Source organism: Sinocyclocheilus rhinocerous, unplaced genomic scaffold (genome assembly GCF_001515625.1).
Source record: "Sinocyclocheilus rhinocerous isolate Xijiao unplaced genomic scaffold, SAMN03320098_v1.1 scaffold72, whole genome shotgun sequence".
NCBI classification, from domain to species: domain Eukaryota; kingdom Metazoa; phylum Chordata; class Actinopteri; order Cypriniformes; family Cyprinidae; genus Sinocyclocheilus; species Sinocyclocheilus rhinocerous.
The window spans coordinates 3802559-3825763 of NW_015628351.1; the positions used below are offsets into that span (position 1 = coordinate 3802559).

The 23205-nt window shown below is 39.7% G+C and overlaps 1 protein-coding gene across 1 annotated transcript in view; it reads left to right on the plus strand.

The window, feature by feature from the left end:
- The window catches only part of LOC107737601 (biglycan-like), a 22414-nt gene extending 1473 nt beyond the window's left edge, over positions 1–20941 (plus strand). The window contains exons 2-8 of the mRNA XM_016549157.1: positions 12167–12444; positions 16234–16346; positions 17693–17906; positions 18034–18144; positions 18367–18460; positions 20145–20283; positions 20360–20941. Of these exons, the coding sequence (XP_016404643.1) occupies positions 12198–12444; positions 16234–16346; positions 17693–17906; positions 18034–18144; positions 18367–18460; positions 20145–20283; positions 20360–20557 (1116 nt within the window). The 5' untranslated portion in view covers positions 12167–12197 and the 3' untranslated portion in view covers positions 20558–20941. The remainder of the gene's footprint in view (positions 1–12166; positions 12445–16233; positions 16347–17692; positions 17907–18033; positions 18145–18366; positions 18461–20144; positions 20284–20359) is intronic.
- Positions 20942–23205: the final 2264 nt, after the last annotated feature.

Below are 23205 nucleotides of genomic sequence, written 5' to 3' on the forward strand. Positions count from 1 at the left end.
TCATATAAAAAAATTGTCAGTTTCTATCAGAATTACTATGATGTTTTATGATTTATTTACAGTAAGTTTGATTTGATTGTTTAAATTATTTCTCACACTTTTCAAAGCTCAAATTTTGGGGCATCTCTGTCCTTTTCCATTTAATTTACCCTTACTTTCTCGTATTCAGTCTATCTCAGAATTCTCTATATGTAAAATTGTGGAAATGGCCAATATCTTTAAAAAAAAATACTGTTTCACACTCAATATAACTTATTTAACAACCTGCTCTGTTGATCAGGTCTGCCTTCACTCTTTGTTGTGCCGGTCGCCACATTCACGCAGATAAGTAATAGACATTGCCAGGCAGAAGCTTTTTTAGGGACTGAAGTTAACAAATTACAGTCAAGCCAGCAGTTAATTCCTGCCAAGTGCAAAGAGCCCAGAACCACCCAATGGTTTGTCAGGAGAGAAAGTGAGAGAGAGAAAAGTAAGTAGCCTAGTATGTGTGCATTCAACAGACAAAACGGCTAAATTTAGATGCTTGACTTTATTTGTGAGAAATCTTCATAATTTTGATTGGTGATGTCAGACTTTTATTGGCTGTTGAACATTAAAAGCAAGTGTGTCATTGGACTCCCAATCAGACCACATTTAATGTGTCAAAGCTGTTGTTTTGAAAGAAATTCTTCTTTCTAACTAATATAACAAACCACAGATTCACTGAGGGTCATGTGAGTTCACTGGCTCCCACGGTTAGTGCAGTAAATTGAACAACTTCCTCCTCCCAACTTTGGTATGTCAGTTAGAGAAGTGCTATTTAACTCTCAACATTCATCTTCTTATTGTCAAGGAATTTTTGATTAACAATCACACTTGAAGATCAAGTAGTGTTTCCCAACATTTTTGTCTTCTGTACCATCACAGCTCCAGAAACCAGAAATACTGTGGGTAAATAACAGACTCGCTAATGCTGCGTTCCATTTAGCTCAGAAGTCGGATGTTGGAGCTGGGAATGACGTCACATTGAGTTGACCGCATTCCAGTACACAAGTCAGAAAATCAAGATGGACATGTCAATTGTTAGCAATACGAGTTGATAAATGCACATATTTTTCACAGATAATGCTGAAGTATCATGTCCACAGATAGAAGTTGTATAGTACTGTGTGAGTTTATTGAAACATAGACAAAGAGATGTGCTAATAAACAATATATGACTACTCTTTCACCTAGTGTTAATGCACTGAGCAGCCACTTTGGATTCCAAAGTCAGGGTTTTATGCAGTTTCCGAGTATTCCAGTTCCGGCAATCCAGTTAAAAGTTCCTATACTGGGAACTCCAAATTTCCTACTTCCGAGTACAGACGAAACGCACCACAAGTACCACATATTCTGCTATGAGTGTTATCAGTGCACATTTGTAGACCTTCAATTCATTTTAAAAAAAAATACTGTTTCACACTCAATATAACTTATTTAACAACCTGCTCTGTTGATCAGGTCTGCCTTCACTCTTTGTTGTGCCGGTCGCCACATTCACGCAGATAAGTAATAGACATTGCCAGGCAGAAGCTTTTTTAGGGACTGAAGTTAACAAATTACAGTCAAGCCAGCAGTTAATTCCTGCCAAGTGCAAAGAGCCCAGAACCACCCAATGGTTTGTCAGGAGAGAAAGTGAGAGAGAGAAAAGTAAGTAGCCTAGTATGTGTGCATTCAACAGACAAAACGGCTAAATTTAGATGCTTGACTTTATTTGTGAGAAATCTTCATAATTTTGATTGGTGATGTCAGACTTTTATTGGCTGTTGAACATTAAAAGCAAGTGTGTCATTGGACTCCCAATCAGACCACATTTAATGTGTCAAAGCTGTTGTTTTGAAAGAAATTCTTCTTTCTAACTAATATAACAAACCACAGATTCACTGAGGGTCATGTGAGTTCACTGGCTCCCACGGTTAGTGCAGTAAATTGAACAACTTCCTCCTCCCAACTTTGGTATGTCAGTTAGAGAAGTGCCATAATTTAACTCTCAACATACAGCTTCTCATGATGAAGGCATTTTTGATTAAAAATCGCACTTGAAAATCTAGAGAAATATATTTATGAAGTTTTTACCTTTTCTTTTTTCTTTTTTTCTTTTTGTCATATGTACCCCCACAGCTTCACAGTCCAGAAATACTGTGGGTAAATAACAGACTCGCTAATGCTGCGTTCCATTTTCTAGGACCGAACTTGCCTACCCCTGGCCTAGACAAAGAGAAGTGCTAATAAACTATATATTACTACTGTTTCACCTAATGTTAATGCACTGAGCAACTATGTTGGATTCCAAAGTCAGGATTTATGCAGTTCCTCAGAGTTTTTGAATTGGAACTCTGACTTGAGGGGGCATTCCGGGTAAAAGTTTCTATAGGAACTCCTATAGAATTTCTATAAGAATTTCCTAGTTCAAAGCTCAAATGGAATGCACCATAAGTACCACATACTCTCCTATGATTGTTATCAGTGCACATTTGTAGACCTTAAATGCATTACGCACATTATGTGTTTATTCCATAAAAAGGAAAAGATGCCAATGGTGGTGCTTCGTTTCTAAATGGAACACTAAATCAGTTAAATTAATGAGTCATTAACTCACTAGTCACTTTCTGTCAGCTACTGCGTAATGATGTAACCTGCAGAAAGAGCGTCACTGACAAATCCCCAGCACTAATGCACAGACTGTCAGTCTGTATATAACATGCAAACACAGACAAGTGATACGAACAGTGAAAAATCCTAATGCTGTTGATCTGTGTATCAGCAGTCTTGCCATATCATGTGCATGTGTACTCTGTTACTGAAACCTGATTTGTTCACGTTTGTGTAGCTGCACAAACCAATGGCGCTTTAGCCCGCCAGAAAGGGCGGAGCCGACGTATATATAAGTCGGCTCGCAGCGCCATTTCATCAGTATCTTCTCCTTCAGCGATGAGGATCATCTCTTTGCTGACTCTGCAAGAAGCCGAAGAAAGAAGACGGAAAGAAGCTCAACTCGCTCGCCGCCACCGAAGAGCCCCGACAAAGGATGAGTCTCCCCTGCGGCCATCCGGCGCTTTCTAAAAGAGCAAATTTCCAGTGCGTGTTGTTGCAAATGTCGTGCCGCGAGTGCGGCTCATGCAAGGAGCCCTTGCACGAGTCAGACGGGCACAGCGAGTGTGTCGCCTGCCTGGGCAGCGCCCACACAGAGGCTGCGCTCGCTGATGGCTCATGTTCTCATTGCAAGAATATGAGTTTGTCCAGTCTCAGCTCGCGTATCGCCTTCTTCACTGAAGGCGGTACCTCCGGCTCTTCTCTCCCATTTTCTTTCTCTCCTAAGAGAAAGAAACAGCGGAGCAGTGGCTCACTCTAAACTGGTGCGAGTGGTGTCATGTTGGCCCAACACCTGCGTGCCCCTCTTTCTCCGCTCTGCCTCGTCGCGCCGGTGTGCTTCACATGAGAGGATCAATAATGTCCCTCCTCTGCAGTGAGTGGCTTGGTTTCCTTTGGCGCTTCCGAGGAAGAGATTGCCGTTGACGACTCGATGTCCTTGATGGCATCAGACACTGAAGGATGGTGCGCTTCCGGCGATGAGCCGAAGCCCTCCCTTCATCCCAACCATCGCGGCAGAAACCGGACAGCGAGCTGATCCATGTTCTCTCCAAGGCGGTGGAGGATTTGGGTCTCGAGTGGTCAGCTCCAGATGAGCCCGCCCATGGTCTTTTAGATGAGTGGTTCCTGCCGGGACGCCGTCAGCCGTCTTCCCACCAGTGGCCTGCCCCGTTCTTGCCTGCAGTTCACAGAGAACTGACCAAGACGTGGTGCGCCCCCTATTCGGCCCGAGTTAGCTTCTCCTCCTCAGCAGCTCTCACCACCGTTGTCGGCACTGAGGAAAAAGGCTATAGCAAGCTCCCCCCTCTGGAGGAGGCGGTAGCTGCTCACTTGTGTCCGCCGTCTGCCCTGGGATTAAAGGCCCATGCAGTGCATCCCTCGAAGCCCTGCAGGACCACTTCGGCTCTTGGCCAACAGGGCGTATGCAGCAGCCGGTCAGGCCGGATCGGCGCTGCATACGATGGCAGTCCTACAAGTGTTTCAGGCCAAACTTTTCCATGATATGGACGAGTCTGGCCAGCATCAGGATGCTTTCAAAGAGCTGCGCACAGCAACTGATTTGGCTCTGCGCGCTATGAAAGCCACAGATCAGGCTATCGGCAAGACCATGGCCAGCCTGGTGGTGTTGGAGCGCCACCTTTGGCTGAACCTCACTGAAATAAGGGTGTAACACAGTTCGTATTTTGGGGAAGAAGGAGACGGGAACCGGCGAACATTTAAACTTAATTTTAATAATCAAATAAACACAAAACTTAAAATAGCACAAACAGAAACAAAACAACATAAAATCCAGGCCTGGTCCTCTCACGTCTTGCACTGTTGTCACTCCTCCTTTTATCCTTCCGGAGCTCCTCCATGGGACTCGAGACCGGTGAGTGGCGCAGGTGGCATGCATTATCACTTACTCCACCGGCCCCGCCCCACTCGTCACAAAGGGATGCCGAGAAGATGGCCTTCCTTGATTCTCCGGTCTCGCCGAAGGGCCTTTTTGGCCCCGCTGTGGACGGGTTTGCACAGCGCTTCTCAGAGGCTCAGAAGACATCACAAGTGCTGCGTCACTTCCTCCCTAAGCGCTCTGGTGCGGCGGCCGCTAGCCGTCAGAGAGCCCCATCCACTCAGTCCGCAAAGCCGGCGCCGCCTCAGCCTCAGAAGTCTGAGCCCGGGCTTCAGTAGCACCCCCGGACGGAAAAGCGATTTCCTTACCCGAAGCGCCAAAGCACACGCCCTCGACTAGTGCTGGACCCTGAGCCCCAGAAGCCGTCCTAACCCATCAGAAAGGAAGAGAACTCCCTCAAAAACAGCTCGCTTTCACCCTCCATCCCTCCGAACACCTCTGAGTGATGGAGTTTTGTTTCCCAAGGGTCACGCCCTGCAGGTGCAGCGCGTACCCTAATGTTTTACCGCTGTGATAGCGGACCCAAATACTCAAAAGAGCGAATTTCCTCTTCCCACATTTACACACGCGGATATCAGTTCCCCGCCCCCTCGCGGCAAACTTTCATTCGCAAAATTAGATCCACTTGCATCCCGGTTCAAGGCCTGGGCAGCCATACCAGGCGTGTCAAGCTGGGTTCTAAAAACAATTCAACGAGGCTACTCGCTTCAGTTTGCTCGCAGGCCACCCCGTTTCAGAAGTATTATTCACACTTCAGTTCAGGACAACGAACACGTTCTCCGACACAAAGTGCAAACACTGCTTGCAAAAGGTGCTATAGAAATACTACCTACAGCGAACAGCAAATCAGGCTTTTACAGCCGCTACTTCCTCGTTCCCAAAAAAGATGGCGGGCTGAGACAATTCTGGATCTCAGACATCTGAATCGCTCGCTTATGCGCCGGCCATTCAAGATGTTAACAATCAAACAGATCCTCGCTCACATTTGCCCCGAGGACTGGTTTTCTAACAGTGGACCTGAAAGATGCTTACTTTCACATCCACATAGCCCCCCATCACAGGCCGTTCTTGAGATTTGCTTTTGAGGGAGTGGCCTACCAATATACAGTCCTACCATTTGGACTGTCTCTGGCTCCTCGCACTTTTACGAAGTGCATAGACGCTTACCCCTCTGAGGCAGATGGGAATCCGCATACTCAACTACCTCGACGACTGGCTGATCCTGGCCAAATCTCAATGGGAATTAGTCGCTCACAGAGCGCTGTTACTCAGCCACTTGGAGCGCCTCGGGTTGAACATCAACCTTCTGAAGAGTAATTTGTCACCCAGACAGCGAGTGGTCTTTCTGGGGACGATTTTGGACTCTGCCCAGATGCGGGCTTGGGCCACGCCCGAACGGTCCCTGACTATTCAGCGACTGGTGGTGTCCCTAAAACGGGGAACATCTCGTCCCTCAAGGTTTTTTAAGAGGCTGCTCGGCCTCATGGCGGCCGCCTCCTCTGCAATTCCCTTGGGCCTGCTTCACATGTGGCCTCTCCAATTTTGGCTCAAAGCCAGAGTCCCGTCCCACGCTTGGCGCCTGGGCCACTTTTATATCAAGGTAAATCATCGCTGTATCAAAGCTGTGGCCCCTTGGACAACTTCATGCCTGTTTCAGTCAGGCGTACGGTTGGGACTGACCTCCAAGATGAAGGTGGTTACGACAGACGCTTCCAACTCAGGTCGGGGAGCTTTGTTGGAGGGCAATCTGGCGTCCGGCTCCTGGTCAGCCCTGGAACGGCGCCTGCATATAAACTGTCTTGAGCTCCTAGCAGTTTTTCTGGCCTTGAAAACCTTTCTGCCGGCCTTACGTGGGCACCATGTCCTGGTCCATTCGGACAACACGACAGTGGTAGCCTACATCAGGCCTACAAAAAGGCATGATTTGGCATCCCCGGCCAGAGCTGTGGAGCCTTCATGTATGGAGCCTCGACGGGAGCTTACGCAGCTCCCAGCGAGAGTGAGTGATACCATTTTAGAGCCTAGAGCACCGTCTACAAGACGCCTTTACGCCCTCAAATGGTCAGTATTTCGTGACCCTTCCACACTCAATCATTCCCTCGAAGCTGGCCATTCGATCGGCAGAAACGATCCGATCGTTAAGTTTTTGAAGGCGCCTGGAGATTAAACCCTCCTCGTCCTCAGACCGTTCCGATCTGGGACTTGTCAATTAAGGCTCTACGGGGTCCTCCTTTCGAGCCACTACATTCGGCCGAACTACGCCCTTTGTCGCTGAAAACCACTCTGCTACTGTCACTAGCATCGGTCAAGTGAGTGGGTGACTTACAAGCACTGTCAATCAGTGCTTCCTGTCTGGAGTTTGGGCATTATAATGTGATCTAACAACATTCATTTGGCATTGACAAAAACAATTGATTTTACATTTTATTGGGCATTTTTAAATAAAGGACATTTATTGGTTATTGTCCATAACATAAAATAAACCGACATTCCTAAAAACATGAAGAAATTAAATGAGAAAACTGATTGTAATTGATTATGACAATAGACCTTAATTAGATTAGATGCCATATTAAATTTAGTGAGGATGAAAACAAGCCTGTGAGGTATAGACTAGTCATTGCAATGGCATGCACTTTATAAAGGTCCTAGATCACAGAATTTTCACAACTTTCAAACTGCTTTATAGTTTTGTCCACTGAAAGTTTTTTTTTTCTTTTTCTGAAAGACAGAACATACTGTACTTCTGTCCCTCACAGCCTGATTTTTATTCCTGTCAAAAACTGAATATGGCACTACCCAAAATTGAGTGTTTACTATTGTCCTTTTGCATTGACACACTATTTTCCTATTTAATACTGTAAAGCTGCTTTGACACAATCTGTATTGTTAAAAGCGCTATATAAATAAAGGTGACTTGACTTGACTTAGCTAAGAGAATACAGCACTTTCACTTTCACCTTGCTTCTGCCATCAGCTCTACCTCCACTCTCTCTTAAAGGGGTCATATGATGCAATTTCATTTTTTCCTTTCTCTTTTGAGTGTTACAAGCTCTTGGTGCATAAAGAAGATCTGTAAAGTTGCAAAGACTGTCGCTCCGGCCGGACACGGCATCGACAGTATGGTGAGGGGCGTAACATTTCCGTCACATGCTTGATGTATTCGGCCAATCACAACGCACTGGATAGTTGGCCAATCAGAGCACACCTCGCTTTTCAGACCGATTAGTTTTGTAAAAATCGACGCGTTTCAGAAGGCGGGGCATAGAGGAGAAACAATAATGTACAGTATGTGGAAAATAATGTGTTTTTTTAACTTTAAACCGCATAAACACATTTCATTACACCAAATACACAAAATAATGTTCTTTTTAGCAGCATCATATGACCCCTTTAATTTCTCTTGCATGTTCATGTGACTTTAAGACTGACATTTTGAGTGATAGAAATAGCTGTCTGCGTTCCACGTTGAGGAGTATGTACTGTGTAATTAGCAGCAGAAGCAGTTGTTATGTCTAGGCCATACCATTCCTCAAGTCACCATTCTGGAGAGGACTGTGTCTTTAGACTGGAGTGATAAGTGCTGTGAGCTTTGGGTTGTCCACTGATGTATTTGGCTAAGGCCGTGGGATAAGATTATCTTTGTTTCAGCTAAAGTTTGTGTTTTTCTTTGTCAAAGGCATCAGATGTGTGTGGCTTTTGCTTATTGGCTGCTTTCATGCAGTTACTGTTTGGGATCACAAGTATATTTACTAACAGGTCTGACTCAGATCTTTAGTAAATAAGTCTCACTAAATTATAGGTCACAGTTATGGCTCTGGTTCATTTTGAATCAGACTTTGAATCAAAATGACTCTTCAGTGATGAAGTCAGTTTAATCAGTAACGACTCTGAACTAAACAGTTGACTGAGTGGATAAGTGATTCACTCTCCAATGAGTTTGAGGTTGTTTTGTGAATCCTTAATCATTATAAACAAGTGGTTCTTAAAGGGGACATCAAATGAAATTTTCACTTTTTTTTCTTTTTAGCTTTTTTGCATTTAGTTCAGGCGTGTCTGCCAGCTCAGAAAAGCTAATAAATTTAAAAGACAACACGCAGCCGGTTTGTTATGAGCAGTAGCTCATTATCATTTTAAGGGACATGCACTGAAACAGCTTACTGTGAACATAGCTGTTTTTGACAAGGTTAAAAGGGTGTTGTTTTACACAAACTTTGAGGAATTTTAACCAAAGTATGTTACAGACTTTTCATGGAAACCCTAAAAAATCATAACAGCTTGTGGAAAATGAGCATCCGATGTCCCCTTTAAGAGTCATTTGTTCACGAATCACATCCCCAGCTAACAGGTAACATTCTCAGAACTTTGGCTAACTTTGAGGCAAGGTTCTCTTAAAGTTGTGAACAAACATTCTTCCAGGAACATTAACAGAATGTTAGGTCATTGTTATCAGGTCTTTAATAATGTTCTCAAAACATTAGCACAAAAACGTCATGCATCATTCATGGAATGTTTTTTTTCCCCGGAAACGTTTTAGATGCACATTCGCATCTTTTAAAAATGTTACTACTTGTTTCAGAATGTTCAGAGAACATTAAAAAGTTAGAGTTCCATAATGTTTACATTATACAATGGAATGCTTCCTTAATTTTTGCATAAAATGTTTTTAAAATATAAAAAACAGGATGTTCTATATGCTAAGAAAACATTTAGAAATAACTTTTTTATAACTTAATAGGAACATTTGCTAAATATTCTTAGAATATATTTTTACACACTGGCACGCATTTTAACAAAATGAAATAGACAAAGTTTTCCCAACTAGATTGTAATGATGCTAAGACACTTTCTGTCGCATCTGTGACAATATTATTCCCAGTATGGCGGCCTGCATAGCTGTATTTAGCACTACAGCACAACTGTATTCTGCTGATGTGCGAACATAACTTTTGAGATCCCACTCAAGACACCTTGTTTTGTTGAGCAGCTTCTAATTAAAGAGTTTCTGCTTGCAACAGTATGTTATCCCATAAAAACGACACATATACTTACCCGTATTATGATGCTTGTGTTCATAAATAACACATATAGTTTTCAAATTCTTCCGTGAAGAGCAGGATGCAAGGACTTGTGTGTATTTGTGCCTCGGCCCTCTCCTCGCATTCCTCTGGCCAGTCCAAACCAAACCTTTTTTGGCGAGCGCGGTATAATTTAGCCGCTATATTTATATTATATTTATAAATGGGTACATTTTCTTCCCTGTTTGCTTTTATTCCAGGTCAGCAGCATAAAAAACGGCTGTCGCTTTTCCACGTGTTTGACTTTAAAGTGAAAGATGGGCAGATGATATGAGAGGAACACACATAGATGTTGGCATGTCAGGATGAAGAATGGGATTCCATTGGATACTTTAGGCTTTAATGCCTACCCTGGATGAACTGATATTTAGCAAATGTTTGGATCAGCGACATATGGTCAGCTCTGGGAACTGTCAGGCACCATGACAAATTTTTATTGTAAATGTCTGTTTGTAGTCATTTCAAATATCTTTTGTTGCCTCAGACCTAGACAACAACTGTGAATGTTCACAGAAGATGATTGAGGAGTAGCCAAGGGGAACGGCAAAAGCATCCATGCTCATTACTATATAGAGACACAAAGGACTCAACGGACACATTTACATGAACAACGTTTGTGTGGGATCCCTCTAAGCTTAATGGGAGTCTTTACTGTGAGTTTGCTATGCATAAATAGGAACTGAGGCTAGTTTTTTGACCTATAGGTGTCCCTCAATTCATTGTTCATCTTTGAATGACAAATGTTATAACAGATATTATCTAACTTAGAAATAAACAAAAAAATAAGTTCATGGGAGGTCTTCTTGCATAGGATAAAAATACATTATTATATTATATTATATTATATTATATTATATTATATTATATTATATTATATTATATTATATTATATTATATTATATTATATTATATTATATTATATCTGCTGTAGTGTTGTTACAGCTGACATTATCTAACTTCATAAAGTTCATGGGAGGTCTTCTTGGATTCATAGGATAGAAAATATATATTTATATTGTATATATTATAATTATATTGTAATCTTACTGTCTTAGTTGTATCTAGTATTTCTCTTAAAGTTGAGGACAAACACAAAAGACAAAGTTTAAGGAAATTTAAATGAGCTACTTTTGTGTAAAAATATTCTTCTGGGTAGTTTTTTTCCCATTTGATCCAGTAATTGAAACTGTTTATTTCCGTTTGATTGAGTATCTGGGATTTTGAACTCTTTTCATACCTTTTCAATCTTCACTTCTGACTTATAATGTTGTTGAGGGAACATATTTGAATGTGGCTGTAAATTGTGATGGCAAGACATTGAGTTTCTCTCTTGGGAAACATGACATTCTCTGACGTCTGGCTCCTCTCACTCATCCACATGTGTTTCTTCCCAGCATGTATAGAGAATACTATGGATTAAAGTGTTGCAACTCACTTGTGAAGACAATCATCTATGATGGCAGTGAGATTTACTGAAATGCTTTCCCCAGCTGGTTGGATTTAAAGGATAATTGTAATGTTATGTTGCTTGAGATATCACACTCAGTGTGAGCTATTGATTCAGGGTTAAAGTTCAGGATGCAGGTTGGCTTTAGGGTGTTGATTTGGGTTTAGAACAGGTGTTGGCTTCAATTTTAGGCCTCGGTTAGATCAGTTTCAACACACGGGCCAAGGTTAAGTCAGAAACTGACAGGTGGGGGGTATGTGGCTGAACAGGGTTTGCGGTTTAGGTTACAGGGCCATGTTTAGGGTATCAGCGTGGTCCTCTGGTGGGTTCTGCGGACCCCAGATCCTTAACCACATCTTAGCCCCAAAATGTCTGGTGACGTCACAGGACTCAGCTGGAAGACATTGAGAAATGACATCATGAGTGGCTCCCCACCCTTTTAGTCACACACACAAACAGGGACTGTCAGAAATATCCCCTCCTACCTCCTTCCTGTCTAATGAATGGCTTGTTTTAAGATATGTTTTAAGAAGGCCAGTTTGAGTTTTTCCACCACCACACACCGTTTGACCAGACCTGTCCTACAGACACAGACTCACCGCTTGTCTCTTTAGTTTCCCCTTCGCTTAATTTTTTTTAAATGTCAGAAGATGATACCAAAAGATGTTTTTAACATCAAACAAACTTCTTTATGCGCGTTTGAATAATAGTACTTTTAGTACTTTTGAGTAATGTTTACATGTCCATGTTAAAGCTTTTAGTGTTTCTCAGGGAGGGCATGTCCAGTGCTGAATGATGTATTCATATTCAGATGGCAATGTTACAATATTCTCCCAAACCCCCAAATAACACCCTAGTTCCATCTTGTTCCTTTGATGTACTTTGTGAAATCTGTTATAATTATTATAAACAGAACTGAGGAAATGGGTTGTGGGCTGAACTTGAAGAAAGGACATAGAGTCTTATTAACATTGTCCTTTGCGTAATTAACACATTCAGCTCCAAACAAACTAAAGGCTCTGTGTGTGTGAAAGTTTATAACAATCACACTCAGAATACACAGTTACATATAAAAACAATTATGTCAAATGAAATAAACAATGATTAATCTCTTTTTGTCTCTTCCTCACTCAGGTCTGTGTGTGTGAGTCTCTGTATCTCAGCGATGTTCTCCTGCCGCTCTTTCCTGCTTCTTTTGCTCAATGTCTGCAGCCTGACTGCTCCCTCATTGGCTCTGCCCTTTGAGCAGAGAGGATTCTGGGACTTTGCTATGGATGGAGATGTGGGGGATCTGACGACGGTAATGATGAGAGATGAAGAGGGTTCAGCTGTGGAGGAGCTGCCGCCGGATGTGTCTTTATGCCCCTTTGGTTGCCATTGTCAACTCAATGTGGTGCAATGCTCAGACCTAAGTGAGTATCCATCCATCTATCTATCTATCTATCTATCTATCTATCTATCATGTCTGTGTGTAACAGTAATGACACAGTGAAATGACATTGTTGGAATTACTTTGAGAATGATTTTTCTATTTGATGAACGATAAAAACTTTGACAGCCAATCAGAATCCTTGAACATTTAAAGTGGCAGATGACAAACCAGCAACGCAGGCTTATAATAAAAGGAAGGATTGTCTATTGGTGTGGGCACTAATATAGTCAGTGTTACAGTTATCTTCTAGCATATATCTAATATATAATATAATATTGTTCTTGGTGTGAATGGGCTAATAATCTTTAAACATATTTACTTTAACTGTACAATAAATCATCAAATCTTTAAATTGTTTCAATTCAATATTAAAAGCATCTTATAGAGACCTCTTATAGAGATTGAGCCCTCATCCAAACAGGCAAAAACAGTCATTTATGAACATGTCTGTTTGTTGTAGTTTAGTCTCTCAGAAAACTGGGGCTTGAATGGGAAACAGTTAAAAATGCTTGTGTAATTTTCCATTGAGCTGTAAGAGGGGTTCTGTGTTGTTTTTATGACACACACGGGTTGTTATACAGGAAGACAGTGTGAGAGAGATAGACAGGGAAAGTGAAAAGGAATGTGCGAGGGAGAAAGACAAGTGATGAAGATTTGGAAGTCTTTGATGAGTGTTTGTTTATTTCAGAAGGCCGTAAATAGTCCTGGGTTATGTCTCGTCAGCAGTACATCCACAAAAGTGGTAATTTAGGCCTAAAATTTAAGGTTTTTTTTTTTTTTACAGTGGCCACTTCATTTCATTGTGATTGCTTTTAGAAGGTCGTGTTTTCTTTTCCACGGATAGGAAATAACAGACCTACAATAAAAGAGGAAACCGTTAACTGAACTGATGGTTAAACCATTTACTCTCACCTTGTAGGAACTTTTTTGTCATTTAAATGAATGTTATGCTTTTCAGCGATCACTCCGTTTCCAAATCTAAATACATAAACTGCGGATGGACAAACATATGTACAAGAATTATATCAACACAAAACAAACAAACCAACCAACCACCATGTATGTGTGCAACCATGAAGCAGTGGTGGAGCTTGATTTTTTAGTATGTGGGAAAGTGAGAAGGCCTGTCTCCAGAAATTGTATAAAACCTTATATTTCTGACAAAATTTAGCCAGTTTGTGTATTTGTTCTGCATGGCACCAACAGCACCTATTGAAGCTCCGCTGTAATTCTATAGTCATACCTACGGCTACACACTCTCTTTCATTCTCCCGCCAAGTTTGCTCAAGTTATGATCCTCATAGAACATTTACAGCCATTGAACTGACAAAGCAACAAGAACTTCGGAATTTGGAGTTATTATTATTTTAATTATATGTATTCCTTTTTAGTTTGTGCGTGTCTGACTATGTTTGCATATGTGCATGAATGCTTTATGCCATGTGTTTTGGTCTTTGCAAGTGATTTTGTTTTCGCAAAATGTCATTGCATCTTTGTTTATGCTTGTGGATTTGATATAAAAATCGAAAAATACAGCCCTTGCTTTAGGCGGTTCTTTCTATGCTTCCTCCCACTGTGATGAAGGTTTGCTTGTAATACATTGATCCGTCCACTGCACTCTTTTATTTTCTTTCGTATCTGGAAGTTATTCTGCCATGTAGGCTGTAATTGAATTGATGGTGATGCTTATTCATAACATATGTTTATAATTGTGTATATATTTAGGTGTTTATGTGCCTTCATCATAAAATATGTTCCTACTAGGGGGTGTAGATGTGTGCAGAGCTGTGGTTGGGGGCCTGCGATGTGCTCTGGGGTTTGGCATTGTGTTTGTTAGCGGTCGACTGGTTAAAGTCACTGAGCACTTGTTGGTTTGAGTGGCAGGTGGGCAGATGGCTTGGAAGAACTATTGTGAAAGGAAAAATCTTTGACTTGAACTTATAGTATATTGGCTTAAAATGGCTTGAACTCGAGATATTCTATGAGATAATTTCTTTAGTTTTTTGTTTTGAAAAAACAAAACAAAATGATTAAATGATTAAAATGATTACAATTCTTAGAAATTAAGTTTTAAAATAATATTTAATGCTCATATGTGATTTTCTGCTACTATCATGCAGTATTTTATCCCCCTTAAACCCAAAAACAGTTCTGTTGGTTAATCAAATTGTTAATGGGTGCTCTATTCAGTGCTTGATTATAAATTCTAGTATTCCTAATTTTATTTGCATAAAATTACGATGCAAAGTCTGCATAATTTATTTGTTTAAAAATACAGGAAAAACTGTGTAATTATGTGAAATATGATTACAATTTAAAGTAACTATTTTCTATTTGAATATTGTAAAATGTACTTTATTCCTGTGATGCAAAGCTGAATTTATAGCAGCAATTCATTCTTCAGTGCCATATGATCCCTCAGAAATCATTCTGATATGTTGATTTGACAATTCTTATTATTTTCAATGTTGAAAACAGTTGTGATGCTTTATATTTTGTGGAAACTATGATACATTTCCCCCAAATTTTTTAAGAAATAGAAAGTTCAAAATGACAGCATTTATTTGACATACTGTAGAAATCTTTTGTGACATTAAACATGTCTTAACGTGTCTTTTGATTAATTTAATGCATCCTTGCTGAATAAAAGTATGAATTTCTTTTTTTTAAAATGTACTATAAACATTCTGTTTTCCATGTTCTACAGTGTATAAGACTGATATCATAGCATGCTGATATGTTCCCTATAAAAAGTATGCGGCACTTGGCATCAAAGTTTGTGTTCAGTGTACATTGTGAATGTAAATCGCCCCAGGTTGACTTGACATTTGCAAAAATGTAAATTCCAAACAAAAAAATGCAAAGCTAATGTGATGATGGCAGTTCCCTAGATCTGAATAAGGAGCATATTAAATACTACGACACACAGAAACACAAAAGTCTTTTCTGTGAAAATGCTGAGTTGATTAAAGTATCCAGAAGTAGTTTTTTCACTAATGATGATTTTAGATTTTCTGTGGTAATTGACTGCAGGCCACAGATGATGTCTGTAGAGATTACGTTTTTATTATTTAATCCAAAACATATCAATATAATCCTTTGATATGCTTAATATCTCAATGATTTCACTTTTTGCTCCTGCTGGAAGCTAGACGGCTTGGCAGTTGTGGTTCTCAAGAACATTATAAATGGCTGGAAGGCAACAGAGGTTGAACCCAGCCTAGTATAAATTATTGGGCTCTGCTGGAAATCATCATGAATCATTGGCCTGATTTAGAATCCTGGACACTTTACCGTTAAAACAGACACAATGCTGGATTTGTGCTTTGATGTGGTTCTGCTGGAGTTTACATATAGTTTTGTGATGTGGTCCATGTGTGGCAAAAGAACCCAAATGATTTTTAAAGTGCACATTTAAAGTGCTGGCAGAACATCCTCTGGTCATCCGCCTCTAATATAAAGATGAACTAATGCAAATATAAGCCTGACACAGAATTGAAAATGCCCAATAAGTACTCATTTGGCCACAATAACTGGTTTATATCTAACTAAATATCTTGTCAAAGATATGCTGTAATTGTTAAGATCTTCAATGGTATTCACTATTTAATTCTGTTATTTTGATGTCGAATAAAAAGCCCTGCCATTGGGAAATCCAGACCAGATGGTGAGCTAATGGTCTCTCTGTACAGACATTTGTATACAGATCTGTATGCTCTATATCCTACAAGCTTTAAATTAGCTGTAAACATTTTGTCTTCATGTTTAGGTTTGATTGTAGTGCCAAAGGAAATTCCCAGAGACACCAAACTCTTGGACCTGCAGAACAACCGCATCACAGAACTGAAGGAGAATGACTTCAAAGGACTTACAAACCTCTATGTAAGACACTGATGGTGATCAAAGAAATGAGAACTAGAGAGGGCGAAGGTCAAGCAGTAAATTCTACTCCTCTTTAAAAGGGATAGTTCACCCAAAAATGTTCAAAAATTCACCCTCATGTCATTCCAAACCCATAAGACCTTTGTTCATCTTCAAAACCCAAATTAAGATATTTTTGATGAAATCTGAGAGCTTTCTGACCCTGCATAGACAGCAACACAACTACCATGTTCAAGACCCAGAAAGGTAGTAAGGACATTGTTAAAATAATTCATGTGACATCAGTGGTTCAACCTTAATTTTATTTATGGTACTCTGACACGGAAGACAAGATATTGTTAAATAAAGTCGTTACTTTTGTTTTCTTTGCACATAAAAAGTATTCTCGTAGCTTCAGAAAATTACGGTTGAACCTCTGATGTTACATGAACTGTTTTAATGATGTCCTTACTACTTTTCTGTGTCTTGAACATGGTAGTTACTGTCTATGCAGGGTCAGAAAGCTCTCGGATTTCATCAAAAATATCTTAATTTGTGTTCCGAAGATGAACGAAGGTCTTACGGGTTTGGAACGACATGAGGGTGAGTAATTAATGACAGAATTTTCATTTTTGGGTGAACTAACCCTTTAATAATGGGATAAGTGAGAAAAATACATATAGATGAGGCTGAATGTAAAATACAGTACATTATACTGTAAATTTATGGATGGTTTCTTGTGCTGTTCACTGATGTGTGCCAGTCTCACAGCTTGATTTTTTGTTTTGTTTTATTCGTCGTTGGCTGATGCAGCCCATCAAGCTCCATATTAGCTAAATATGTCGCTATTTACTTTAATGCTGTAGATTTAGATGTTCATTTAGATAGAATATTTACATTTTTATTTTATACATTTGACATAAGAAACAACGAGACAAGCATGTTTTGGCTAACTCTTTGAAAAATTGGTCTGTCGTTTACAGCACGCAGTACTTTACGTTTGGCACTCTGTGCAAAACAGCCTGACAGGATGTTCAAACAGTTCAAGTCTCTGAAGAAGAATGCTCCTGTAGTTGGGGAAACACACGCCGGTGCCAAACGGAATGTTTTAGTTCCCTTCTTAGAACTCATATTATCCCCAATATTTATCCCTAATATTTACTCAGCCTCTCTCACCAAACACAATATTTGACATGGCCTGTAAAAGAAGAAGAAGAAGAAAAAAAGAACAAGACATTAAGTTATAACATCATTTATAAGTCATTTGATTTTGTGTACATATTTAATGCTCATGGTCAAGCTATTATTAATCATGTCTTCATGACTTTCTATGAACCAAATGCTAACGTCTTCCTGTCTCCCGCCAGGCTCTGTCACTGGTCAACAACAAGATCTCCAAAGTCCACCCGCGAACCTTCGCACCCCTCCTACACTTAAAAAAGCTTTATTTTTCCCGTAACCTCCTGACAGTGGTACCCAAGAACCTTCCCCCATCCCTGGTGGAGCTGCGCATTCATGACAACCGTATTAAGAAGGTTGCAGAAGGAACGTTCTCTGGTCTGGGCAGCATGAACTGCATTGGTTTGTATGCGCGCTCGCCATTATGTGGTATAGAGGTTACAGTCTGACCAAACCATTTCCTTTTTTAGATGGAGCCTGCTGGTTTTTGTGATGGGATATTCTGTCTGATGTTGAATGCTTCTTATAGAGATGGGCGGAAACCCTATTCAGAACAGCGGCTTTGAGCCTGGTGCTTTTAAAGGCCTGAAACTCAACTACCTGCGCGTCTCTGAGTCCAAACTCACTGGAATACCAAAAGGTGATTCTTTAGAATAATCATAAAAGTCATTAAAGAGTGAACATTTTTCTCGTATCTATTTTCAGAAAGAACATTTGGATAATGTGCAGTTTCTCACTTGAATGAGCTTTAGGAATATCTTTGGACATAAATCACAATTTGCATGAGCTTTAATGTAATGTTAAGAGCAGAGACGTGGTGCTACTTCCAATTATATAATGATGAATGTTCCTCTCCTTCCAGACCTCCCTGACAGTCTTCACGAGCTCCACTTGGACAATAACCAGATCCAGGCCATTGAACTAGAGGATCTGAGCCGCTATAAACACCTGTACAGGTGAAGCCACTCATGACTCTCCTGCACTTCAACACACAACATGCCTTTTCCCAGTCTGTGGACTCGCTATAAAGCAACAGCGCCACCTGGTGTATGACAATTTAATGATGTGGTGGTGGGGGGGGGGGACAAAATGTTTACAGTAAGTTTAGTTTAGTAGAGACAAAATCTTTTTATACAAAATACACAGTTGAACTTGTTAGCAATCATACGTGATTATAGCCTATGTTTGTCATCTTAGGCTCCTGAAAATCTATTATTCTGTGCAATCTCTTTATTTTTACTGAAAACCGCTGCATTTCACTCAAAGTCAAGGATTAACCTTTAAATTGCACAAAAATCACAATTGGCAGTTTAAGTTGTGTAATCTCAAAAGTGTTGTTAACTAAAACTATTGTGCTGACAAAAGCTTGCAATGAAACAAAATTTTTAAATAAATTAAGAAAATGGATGTTTGCAAAAACTAAATTGAAATTGAAGTGTACATTATAACAAACTAAAAACAAATAACACTACAGAGAAAGTGTTTTTTTGTTTGTTTTTTTTGCATTTTTAGTCAATTCTAGATGGTCTGACTTTAGTAGAGTTGGGGTACATGGACTCGAGACTTGGACTCGGACTGGAATTATGAATGAATTCGGATGCACTTGGGCAGACTCATACTCGAATTTGACACATACTCGGACATTTTGGACTAAGCCAAATCCAAATCATGTGTAATATGAAAGATACAAAAAATATGTCACAAAATTAAATAAAGAAAACAAGACATTATTAACAAGACATAAACGTCTCTCACCAAAACTCAATTAGTTAATGTCTTGGACTCGACTCAAATTCGAAAAATGTGGACTCTGATCAAATACTAGTAACTAGGCAGAGTGGGATTGTCTGATGTAACACAATGTAACACATGTAATACAACCTACCACTATTTGATGATGATTGGTCTGAAATCACAATAATAACCAAGCGTTCAGCAGTCAAGTTAAGCCATGGAACAATGCAAAGACAACACAAAACAATTCATTCTCATATGGTCAATCCAAATGGCCTCAAACTAAATTTGTAACTATATTTAAAAGATTATACGGCATGAATTTGTTAACTTTGACAAATCCAGTGACTTGCTCTCCTGTGTGGGCCATCTGACGGTGCTGAATCATAGATGCCCTAGAGATGCCTGAGTGATGGCAGTTACAAATTTACTGCTAAATGTACCCGCAATGGCACATTTAATTAAACTGCAGCTGTTTTGATATACAGTAAACTTGACAAATGACTTTAATAATTTTGTTGGTATTATTTATTTATTGTATTTCATGCACAATTTGTATGTTATATGGGATGAAAACATTAAGGAATTTAAATAAAACTAAAAAAATAATTTTCATTATGCATCATTAAAGCAAACTTAAACTAAACTGATATTAAAAACCCAAATAATAGTGAAATAATAACCCTGATATTGGTCTAACTCATGCAAATCTCTTTTTGCAGAAAAACCCTGCATGTGCTGGATTTTTATAGTGCAGCTTGTCCTGCGGGGCTGCAGTTGACCCAGTGCCTGTTCACAGTGTTTCCAGTCTATTGTGTTTCCACCTCACTAGATGCCTGTCACAATGTGTGCGGCCCATCTATTGTCTGTTGCTTATTCATTGTTGTGCTTGCGCTTGTTTGCCAGATTGGGTCTGGGTTTCAACTACATCCGGATGATTGAGAAGGGCAGCCTATCATACGTCCCTAATCTCAGGGAGCTGCATTTGGAAAACAACCGGCTGACCCGCGTTCCCATGGGTCTGCCAGACATGAAGTACCTGCAGGTGCGAGATATCAAACATGAACAAAAAGTGTCCCATTCACACATGCACGATCATTGATTTTTGCTTTGTTTTTCAGGTGGTCTACCTTCATTCCAACAACATAAGTCGAGTGGAAGTTAATGACTTCTGTCCTCTGGGTTTCGGCATGAAGAGGAGCTTCTATAATGGCATTAGCCTCTATGGCAACCCGGTTAACTACTGGGAGGTACAGCCTGCCACCTTTCGCTGCGTTGGAGACCGACTGGCCATTCAGTTCGGAAACTATAAGAAGTAGAGAATGGATGAAAAGAGAGATTTGGGGACAAATAACAATGCTGGAATTGAAACAGAACAGAAAAAAACTTGGAGAAAGTGGGCCAAAATGGTGTCAACAAACAGTGTTTGCAAATCATTTTTATTATGTATCTTTGGATGGATCTTTTGTTTATGAAGTCTAAAGGTTCACACCAAGTATGTTAACTATAATGATAAAGATATAGTTTTAAAAATGAAATGAAATTTAAAGAATAAAATTAGAAGTATAGCACAGTCCGCACCACAACTATAGCGATAACTTTTGTTGGAATCACTATCAGGCCGATTTTATTCAGCAGATGAATGATAAAAACATTGACAGCCAATCAGAATCCACATTTTAAAGAGCTCAAGCATTTAAAGGGGCAGACGACAAAACTGCAGCATCCATATAATAAACAGAATGTTATCATCTGTTGGTGTGAATGCTAATATAGTTATCGTTATCTTTATAGTTATCAGTCTTGAGGCGAACAGGCCTGAAAGAGAAAAGGAAGGAGCAATAAAAATAAGTCATAGAAACTTCAAAAAGAAATTTGATCTCTTACAACTGGCTCAAAACTATAATAATGGTCATTATTTTTTAAGTGTTTTACAGTAAAGTCTTAACATTATCAGTTCACTTTTTAAGGGCTCTTTGTTTGCTTGACACCTTTATAATAATATTATTGATATGTACTGTTATATTGTTATTATTTTATATTAGTGTATGTTGTTTTTTAACAGTGAAGTTTAGATGGAATGTTGAAATGGGAAGGTTAAATCTAGATTCTCTAAGATAAATCTAGAAATTCATGGTGCTTATAATAAGTGTATCTGTGTTGTTTGTAAAAATTGTAGCTTGCTTTTTTCTCCAAATTTGCCTTGCTTCCTTGCTTCAGGGGTCTTATTGTTGTGGGAGTACTTTAGGGCAATGGAGGAACTGTACACAGACACAATATAATTGTGTGGTCGAGTTTCATTCAGCCAAATGCCTCATGTTCTTACCCAGCCCTTTTGGGTTCGAGGCTGATTCAGAAAAGGATTGTAATGCTATGTTGTTTTGCACAGTTTCTCTATGAATTTCAAATCTTTTCTTTGTAGCGTGTTGTTTTTCTCATGTTTTCTTTGGCAGTGACCCTGCATGTATTTACGCTAGTGTGCCGCACACTACTGCATGTTCCAATAAAATATCTTTCAGCTTGACTTCAGGAGCAGAAGTGGTGTACCATCATGGTTTGAAAGCTGTGACTAATAAAACTTGAGTTAACACGGGTTTGAGTTCAGTGAAATAAAACATTTGAAGAATGTCTCCTCTTTTCTCAATAAAGCCAAATATCGATTGATTGCATTATCAAGCACAATGTCAATGGGTCACTCTACTTGTTGCAAACCATGTCAGAGAAATTCCAGATTTTATACATAAAAATAAAACAAAATTATTAAAACATTGTGGAAGATGTATTTATGTATCTGAGTACTTCTTGTATGATTAAGTTTCTGTATATACACTATCTTAATCACTGAATTCAGGTGTTTCAATTGCCGCATGTATAAAATCAGGCACCTAGCCATGCAGCCTCCATTAAAATTTGCAGTAAGTCAGTTCATGAAATTTCATAATACAGTTCATGAAATTTCATCCTTGCTAGATATTCCATAGCCAACTGGAGGTGGTATAATTGGAAAGTGGAAGCATTAGGAATAGCAGAAGACCAAATAAAGTCACAGTTCCAAACTTCCACTGGCATTAATATAACCGCAAAACTGTGTGGCGGGAGCTTCATGGAATGGGTTTCTATGGCTGAGCAGCTGCATGCAAGCCTCACATCACCAAGTATAATGGCAAGCATTGGATGGAGTGGTGAAAGAGAATGGCACATGCTACTGAACTCTGGAGTGGTGGAAACCTGTTCTGTGAGACTCGCGTCTCTCTGTTTGGCAGTCTGATGGGCGAGTCTGGCTTTGGCAGATGCCAGAAGACCGTTACCTGCCTGACTGCACTGTCAAATGTAAAGTTTGGTGGAGGAGGGATAATGGTATGGGGTTGGGCTAGGCCCATTATTTCTAGTGAAGTAATTTTCTTAATGCTTCAGCATGCCAAAACATTTTGGACAATGCTATGCGTCCAACTTTGTGGGAACAGTTTTGGAAAAGCCCTTTTCTATTCCAGCATGACTGTGGCCCAGTGCACAAAGCAAGGCCCGTACTTTGTTGGATGAGTTTGGTGTGGAACCGATAGAACATCTTTGGGATGAACTGGAACAGAGATTGTGAGTGTACCTGATCTCACAAATGCTTTACTGGATGAATGGGATAGCTGTTCATTTACTCCCTCCACCTACAATTCCTGCCGGTATTGAAAATCGAACCCACGACCAATAAATAGTGTATATTAAACTGTTTAATGCTAACAACAGATCATGAAAACCTGTACAATCTACAGCAAACTTGACAATTTAAATACATAAATTTAATTTTCAGGATTTTTTGGCCAATATGACATTGAAAGTAGTGCTTACTCCATATCCAGACTGTTCAATGATAACATGTTTTGTCAAATTCTTTATCCAAAGTCCAAATTACTGTTTTGGTACCCAGATCTCTTTATTAATTAAAATAATTTGCTATTTAAAATATAGGTCTTTC